The sequence below is a fragment of the Echiichthys vipera genome (genome assembly GCF_963691815.1).
Source record: "Echiichthys vipera genome assembly, chromosome: 11".
Classification (NCBI taxonomy): domain Eukaryota; kingdom Metazoa; phylum Chordata; class Actinopteri; order Perciformes; family Trachinidae; genus Echiichthys; species Echiichthys vipera.
Genome location: NC_139836.1, coordinates 27,396,258 through 27,404,327, shown reverse-complemented (window position 1 = coordinate 27,404,327; position 8,070 = coordinate 27,396,258). Strand labels below are relative to the sequence as shown.

Here is an 8,070-nt window from a genome sequence, read left to right as displayed (position 1 = left end):
TTTCTTAAACATTATCAAACAGTGACCTTTAAAAATGTAAACAGTTCTCAAGTTCTACACTGTAGAAAATGGATTCCTAAAAAGACTGGAAGCAGACGTCAAGATTACTCTCATGAAACAAAGCATAAAAACAAAGCACCATGTCACTCATGTAAAACAACCTGTTTACAGCACAGGGGGGGTGCTGGAAATACCACCACTGGGTCTGCTCGCCCCCAATGTGGACTCGGGATTTTGGGACACAGCAGTATGTTGGAGCTGTGCCTAGATCAACCAGTGGCTACATCACTGAAAGCCTGGAGCGCAGAAACCATGGTGCGTAAATCCAGTGAAAATGTGGCGCTTTAAAGCAGCTGGCCTTCAGTCTGCAGCCTGAGGCCCTGAGGGGGGCAGCGGCTCGCTCAGTCACCAGTGAAGGATCAGAGTCTCTCCTCCTCTCGCAGTCTGCGGCTCAGTTTGTCCAGAACCACGTTGAGCTCCGTGTTCTTGTTCAGCTTCAGGTAGAAGTCCTTCCTGACAGGGTGGATCGTCAGCCAATCAGCCGCCACTTCTGCCAGCAGACGGATGTGTTTCTCCATCTCCCCTGTTCATGAGAGAGGCAGAACAGTCGATCACATCACTGTCCTTTTCTGAACGACATGATAAAGAAACAAGTTTTCCTACTGAGCAGAAGGTAGAGCTGTTTCAACAAGTTACATTTAAGCCTGCTCCAGACTAGCTCGCACATAGTGTGCGCCAACAAGTTCCGACTGGGCTGAAATTAACGTTTGTGGTTATTGGGTCCAGGTTTGTTCCTTTTAGTAGTTTTATTACAACGTAACGTTAATCTAAACTTTTCCCCAAAAATTAAATAAAAAATAAAAAGTTTGACTGAACTTTAGAACAGTAATGGCCTATTTTAGACTTATTAAGAGCCCGCGGATCCCCTGCATAGCTTACAGAGAACCCTGGCTGTTATCACCCACCTGCGCTGAGAGCAGACCTGTAGCTGCCCACCGTCCTGTTACAGGCGACCTCCATTACTAAAGCCGGTTTCTTCTCTGCCACAAAAACGTTCCGGAGAATCCTGGCCAGCTCTGGGAGCCGTGACATCATCAGAAGGCGCTCCTCCTGGGCCGGGTTTCGAGTCATGGCTGCCTGGAGCTTCTGGGCTTCTTTTGCCCGAATCTGAAGCACAAACAAACAAACGAGGATGAATCACAACCGTTTTCTCATGAGGTAAAAGCTGAATCCAACCGGGCTCATAATACCCACAAAGCCGTCAAGTCCAGACCGCCCACCCCAGCACTCCCTCCTCCACCTACCCTGTCCAGCAGCGACTGGGACACTCCCTTCAGGGCAGTTGGGACCTGAGCTGCAGGGTCAGCTGATGTTTGGGGGACTGCTGGGTTCTGCGGAGGCGTCGGCTCTTTTCTCTCTGCAGCGTTCTCTTCGGTCTTCAGAGCCAGAGAAACCAGAGCCTTCTCCATCTGAACACAGGAGGAGAACGATTCCCTCCACGTTAGACATTAGAAACTTTAGAGGCACAAAGAGTGGTCTTTATTTGGACTACAAGGCAGAATAAATTATGCTCTCTGACTGATTTGCTTTATCTAAAAGGAAAACTTTTGAGTCAGATTGTGTTTTATTATGAACGTAAGGCAATTACAGCTTCAATCCCTTTATTCAAGATCTGAGCACTTTCAAACCCTTAAAAAAAGCCCATTAAGAACCCTGTTTAAAAACAGATATCATTTTATGTATTCTTATTCACACCGTGGGAGGATTTCAGACAGGACACGGTGCTGTGTTACTGGACTGAACATCACTGATTATGTCTTTATCCGTTTGCACTGTTATTGTTATGGTCATGACTAGGGCTAGGACTTGTGTGAAATCTTTCCCAGAAACAAAAGTTCGTTCTTCTGATTGTGTTACACTGTTCTTTTTTTTTTTTGATTGGCTGCCAGAGACATTTTGGGCGCTGTAGCATGTTATAAATTGGGTTTTTTTTTTCCACATGAGAAATACAGTGTGTGGCGGGTGTTTGTGACCAAAGACCGGAAAGAGTGACTGTCACACTTGAGGCCTGGACTTTTAATAAGAAAACACTTGTGACTGTGTTTTTCTTCTGGAAACACCATTGCCTGCTTATTGTCATTGATACACTGCCCTCTGGTGTACAGAACAAATACAACTTAATTTTGATATAAATATAAGTCTTACTGAAGGCAATAATGGGTCAAAATAGTATTAATAAATTCTTGATTATTGAGATTATTAAACAAATGAAGTTCAAACGTGATTTTTCAGGCAAAAGCCACAGCCCTCCTTGTGACGTCAAATTCCTTTTATGTGCCAACATGATAGCGACTTTCAGAATATGGACCCGGTACCTTGGGTGTGATGAGTGAGCGCGCCTTGTCCAGCACCTCCTGAGCCGTGGACAGTTTCTCAGTGTGTGGAGGCTGAGGCAGGCAGCTCCTGATGACGGCTGGCACTGTGTCCACATTAAAGCGAGGGTGCCAGCGGGTCAGTCGATCCTCTGGAACAGACACTGGAGGAACCAAGGAGGACAGGAAGCCCTGCAGACGGAGAGGGAGTTTGGAAACAAAGTTAGCAGAAATTAACCAGCACCACAATGCAACCCCCTTGTGCAAGTGACAACCATCTCCGCTAACACCACACAGGGTTCATTTTTAAACCTGGTTCTGCCACGTTCAAAATTCTTCCCCACTGGCTACCTATGCATGGTTGGGACTTTTTATGAAACCAACTTAGAGCGATAGTGGATCGGCTTTCTGACCTTGTGGTGCTGCTTGACAATGGAGACCAGATTCAGGTGGAAGGTGTTTCTTCTCTCCAGGAGAATTGAAGCCGACAGGACAGGACGGGTCCAGTTGTGGTCTGAGACAGACAAAAGCACACAAGTTAATAAATGAACCCATGAACAGGTAGAGAAGACATTATCATCAGTATTGTATTATGGAATTATTATATTAACCGGAGAGAATGACGGGCTCCACTGTGAGCTGGTAGCTGCTCTTCTTGATGTTGCTGTTAAAGGTCGGGATGTTCTTCTCCTGTCTCAGTGTGTACGCCTCAGGAAACACCGTCTTTATCTGACCGACGTGGCTCTCCTCAAACCTCCTGCACAAGGGAGACACCAGAGGCCAGTATTAGCTTAAAGGGAAGCTTTTGGTTGCCAATGAGTGCACATGATTGCTGGATAAATACTGAATATAAATAGTATTATTATTATGAAAGATAGAGATGCTTGTTGCTGGGTCTCTGTAAATAATGTAAAATAAAGTCATAGAATGTGGTCTTGACCTACTTTATATGTCAAGTGTCTTGAGCAACTTCTGTTACAATTTAACACCATAAATAACAGCCAGTTCTAGCCTCCAGGATGTGGAAAACCAAAGTGTAGAAGTCTGTTTATTTAGAATTATTATTATTACAAACGCAGGTTTAACGTGACGCAACAGAAGCTGTTGCACATGGAGGAGCAGAGTTTGTGCTGTGGGCTCCATCCCAGAGTATCACAGAGGACGGAAAACTTGAGTTTCAGTTTTCGTGGCCCTGCTTCCAACTTTCTCTAAAGACTTTTGACAGAGTTGTCGGTGAAGTCAACCCATGTCTTAAGACACTCCAGTGTAACCGAACCAGGAAACAACACCGCTGAATGCTCTTGTGACTCACACATGGACTTCACTAATTTTGGCTCGATTGCATGCCAAACCTGAAAGAATTACTCCTCCTCATTTAAATCTGAGTACATCAGAACGCCTCTCTGTCCTTTGACCTACTTGTGCGTCATGTCCTGGACTCCCTGTTTGATCTTGGGGAAGGTGGCTGTCTCGCAGCGGTTGTACAGCATGGCGACCACAGTGTCCATGCTCCTGAACATCTCAGACAGCACCTTGTACTGGTACGGCAAGGATAGGCCCGGGGGCGCCGCCTGGGCAAGGGTGTGGTACCGCTGGTATGCTGGCTGCTCAGTACTGAGGGACAAGAGAAAGAGAAAAAAACACTTTGGTTTGCCTGATTTGGACTTGGCAGGAATTACTATCAGTGAAGTGGAGTGCTCCACCTGCAAACGTGTGCACATGCTCACCTGTCCTGGGCCTGGGTATCACTCTGCTTGCTCTCCTTGGCGTCTCTCTCCGCCTTTCTCTGCTGCGCTTTAGCCGCAAGCTCTTTGACCTGCGCTACAGTGAACTTGAGGGCCTTTGCATCAGAGGGGATGGGTGAGGAAGAGCTGGGGACAGGAGGGATGATGCTGTTGGAGGCTGAGCCAAGTAAAGAGGAGGATGTGGAGGCTGAAGCAGGAGGAGCAGCACCGGTCATCCCCTCTGTGTGTTTCTTAATCTTCTGAAGGCGCAGCTTGAGGGCTGAAACGCTCTCTCTAGACAAAGCCTGGCGGAAAAACAGATGGGCACAATGGTGAATTATGGACTTTTCAATGAGAAATGTGGCTACAGTCTTTACTTTTCTTCTTGTGAACATGCATTTGTGAAAACGTCGCAATATAATCCAAGTATTTAAGGATTTCAAGCACATGCAAGAAGCCTGACTAAAGCATCATCAGCTTCACCACAAATGTTGACGCCAAGACCAAAGTGCTGCTCCGTCATACCTGTGCCACCCCCCAGTGTGATGACTGCACACCAGAGCGAAGCATCATTTTCAGATAGTCCAATAATGCGTTACCTTGCCAGCCTGCACTCCAGTGCCCTCGCTGTTGGTCTGGAAGGGAACGTGGTTCTCATGGGCAGCTGGAGCGGGGTGCTGCTGGGTCACCTCGGTAGGCAGGGGCTTGACTTCAGCCTGGACACAAACAGCAACAGCACAGATCAACTAAAGCTTCATTATCTTGTTACATGTGGCTGCTAATCATGAAGTGAGCCAACTGTTTTCTGGTTGGCAAAACAAAATATCTCTCGACACTGTTGCTTTGGTGTGATACTGCAAAGCATAGACAAACTCTGTTGTGATGCAATTCTATGTCTGGTAAAGTGTTTTCATCTAACTTATAAGATATATGTAAAGTCTTGTTCAAATTGAAAAAAAGCACAACAAATGTATGATATTAAAAAACACTTCCTCGTCGTTTCAGCCAACTGTAATTAAATGTTATTTATCCTATGTAAAATGATTTGCTTTAATATGATTTTGTTCAAAGTTATTGCCCAAAGCATTTCCTCTGTTCTCCATTCTGAACGCTGTATTACAAAATATCCATCTTGGTCACAATGTTGTTGTGCCTTTGCCAAATGTGTAATACAATGTATGAATATGATTGTTGTCAATAAAGATATAAAAATGAACATTTTAATAAAAGTTCGCAGGTAGCCATGTTAGTATGCTCAGTGGAGCCCCTTTACCTGCGGTGTGTCCTGGGGGAGGACCAGCTTCTTCCTGGCCTTCTTCTTCGTCGCTTTCTCCGGAAAGTTAGCTGCGGCGTCTCTGACAGCCTCCGCCTGCCGTCTCTTCTTGGCCGTGCTGTGGTCGGCCGTGGCTGAAAACACAGCCGACCCGATATCAAACTCTGTCTCGGCCGAAGTCCTCTTTGGTGTCCGGGGACTGCAGATGGTATCTTTCGCGGAGTAACTGATAGCACACGCTCCGTCGTTGAGCTCCACCGCCTCGTCGATAACTCTGACAAACTCTTCATGAACGGAGGACGAAACACGGGCGTTCCCCCTGTTTCTGGAGGATCGCGTCCGTGCTCTTGCACCGATGGTGCTGACCTCTGAAGAGCCATGGCTGCCCGCAGCGCTCCTGCCCTGCTTGGCTGGTTTCACTGGCCCGGCGATGCCTTTCTTTCTCTGGGAGAAGAAGTCCGTGACTCGAGCCTGAGACATGTTGCGGCTGCTGGAGGTGAACACAGGAACCTATAACAAACTCCACTCGCTGAGGACATAAATACCTGCCACGGACAATGGGCCTCCGGAAATGTGTCCAGGTCACAGGAAGAAGAAGGAATATTCGCGCCACATGCACAAAGCCACGCCTCATCCGGTCTACGTCCTGTCACAATAAAAGAGCGATGGGCCATATTGATGAGACGGTATTAAAGTCACATTTCAATTTTACAAATATGCTTTGTTGTTTTCGATATTGTGCAGTATTGCAGATAATAATAATAATAATAATAATAATAATAATAATAATAATAATAATAATAATATTAGCTAATACTAAATACAAATATTTGTGTTTTATTATGTTTTTTGACGGTTTTTTTTGTAAAACAAGCGTTTGTATGACAAAACACATCCTTCCTACATTATCCTAGTGTAATTAAGCCAAAATGAATGGCATCAAACTTTGAGAATTTTACTTTACTATTTGAGGGCAAGGGTGGGTTTTATGCACATTACCCAAAGCATTTCATTGTAATCTAAATATGATGCTAAATATCTGCTTGGTTACAATGTCGTTGTGTCATTTGGCAAATGTTTCATACAGTGTATGAAGATGATTGTCGTCATATTGATTTCGTTCTTTTATAAAGTTATAAAAATAAACATCTTAATGAAAGTTGTATGGTTTCCATCTGTGTTTTGGTCAAAGAAACAAACGTAGAAGAAACTTTCAAAAACATTTGATTGTTAGATAAATCTCAGCATCAAACAATGAATTTCCTGCGGTTAGGTGGATTTTATGCACTATGGTGGATTTATGTGAAGGAAAACTTCAAATTAAAGATAAAAAGACTCAAAGCAACCTATTTTACTATCTTATTTTTCATAATATCAAGCTATGATTACGCATTCTTCTCAAAATCTGAGATTATTACGTTTCTTTTCTTACAGTGGCCCAAATGCTCCCTGTAATTGACAGACCAGAATTCAGCCTTTTACTTACTTTCCCACACTCATTTGTGGCTGTATCAGAGCAGCTGTTGTGGACTTGTTTATTTTGATGTTTATGTCTTTATTCCCTCTCCCCTCCGTCTTTTAAAAGTGCTTTTATAGGGTTGAATAAATGCACATGACGTGTCCCCTGCGTCTCCCCCAGGACCGGCGCCCATCTCTGTGGACATAACAGAGCTGACTCATCAAAGCAGAGGACATGCAAACATGGATGTCTTCCTGCCCCTGGGCCCTGACTGCACAGCAAAACCATCACTTCAAGCAGCAGTAACGACAGCCTCTGTAGCTGGAATTCACTTTTAGAAAAAGGGCAAGGGAAAGGGAAATTTGGGGTCCCCTGCTGGAGCTGCTGCCCCCCACGCCCCAACCCCAGATAAGCAGTTGAAGATGAGTGATGATGAGTGATGAGGGAATATTTCACTTAAGTTCACAAATAGTTATCAGTCGGAGGTAATTCTAATCAAATATCTCAAAGTTGAGTATTTCTATCGTTTATCTTTTGTCAGATGCCCCGGTGTCATTAGTCTGGGCTGAAGGTGAAAGCCTCCGAAGGACATGATTAATCATTTTTCACAATCATCCCCCGCTCACACAGATCAAGATCAATGGCATAGACACAGCTGCTGCAGGGATTTCATTTAAGCCAGGGGTGTCAAACTCAGGCCCATGGGCCAGATGTAATTATATTTTGCCCGCAAGATCATATCAAGGGTCTCTGAGAGCCGGCCCGTGAGTATAAAGCACATACACGTCTACTTTTCTGTTAACAAACATGAGCATCCATGCTACCAGTCTCTGCAGACAAACTGAATCCACCCCTCCCCAAAAACGACCCAAAGAAAGATGGAGGACAGGAGCTTTCAGCAGCGGTGGGAGGCAGATGATCTGTGTGTGAAGGTAAAGAGCTGTTTGTCACCGTGGCTGTAACCAAAGAATCAAACAGAAGAATCACCACGACAAGAACAAGGACCTGCACTGGAAAGGTTCAACGTTACACATCTGGAGGGAAGGAACACATGCACATTTTTTCAGTCTTTCAGTCTTTTTTTCTTTTTTTTAAAATTAATATTGAGTTTGGCCCGCAACTTTGTCCCAGTTTTTAAACTCGGCCCACTGTGAATTGGAGTTTGACACCGCTGCTCTAGGCTGAAAGTGAAAGCCTCCGAAGGACATGATTAATCATTTTTGACAATCCTCACCCGCTCAC

General features: G+C 44.9%; 1 protein-coding gene across 1 annotated transcript; it reads right to left on the bottom strand.

The window, feature by feature from the left end:
* Positions 1-238: 238 nt before the first annotated feature.
* On the bottom strand, positions 239-5,849 carry cdt1 (chromatin licensing and DNA replication factor 1; the record flags this gene model as incomplete). The annotated part of the gene is made up of 10 exons (XM_083922486.1): positions 239-583; positions 966-1,167; positions 1,305-1,469; positions 2,376-2,564; positions 2,786-2,886; positions 2,984-3,129; positions 3,792-3,986; positions 4,100-4,401; positions 4,696-4,812; positions 5,370-5,849. The coding sequence occupies 10 exons, from the start codon at positions 5,847-5,849 to the stop codon at positions 420-422; spliced, it is 2,061 nt and encodes a 686-aa protein (XP_083778612.1). The 3' UTR covers positions 239-419.
* Between the last annotated feature and the right edge of the window lie 2,221 nt (positions 5,850-8,070).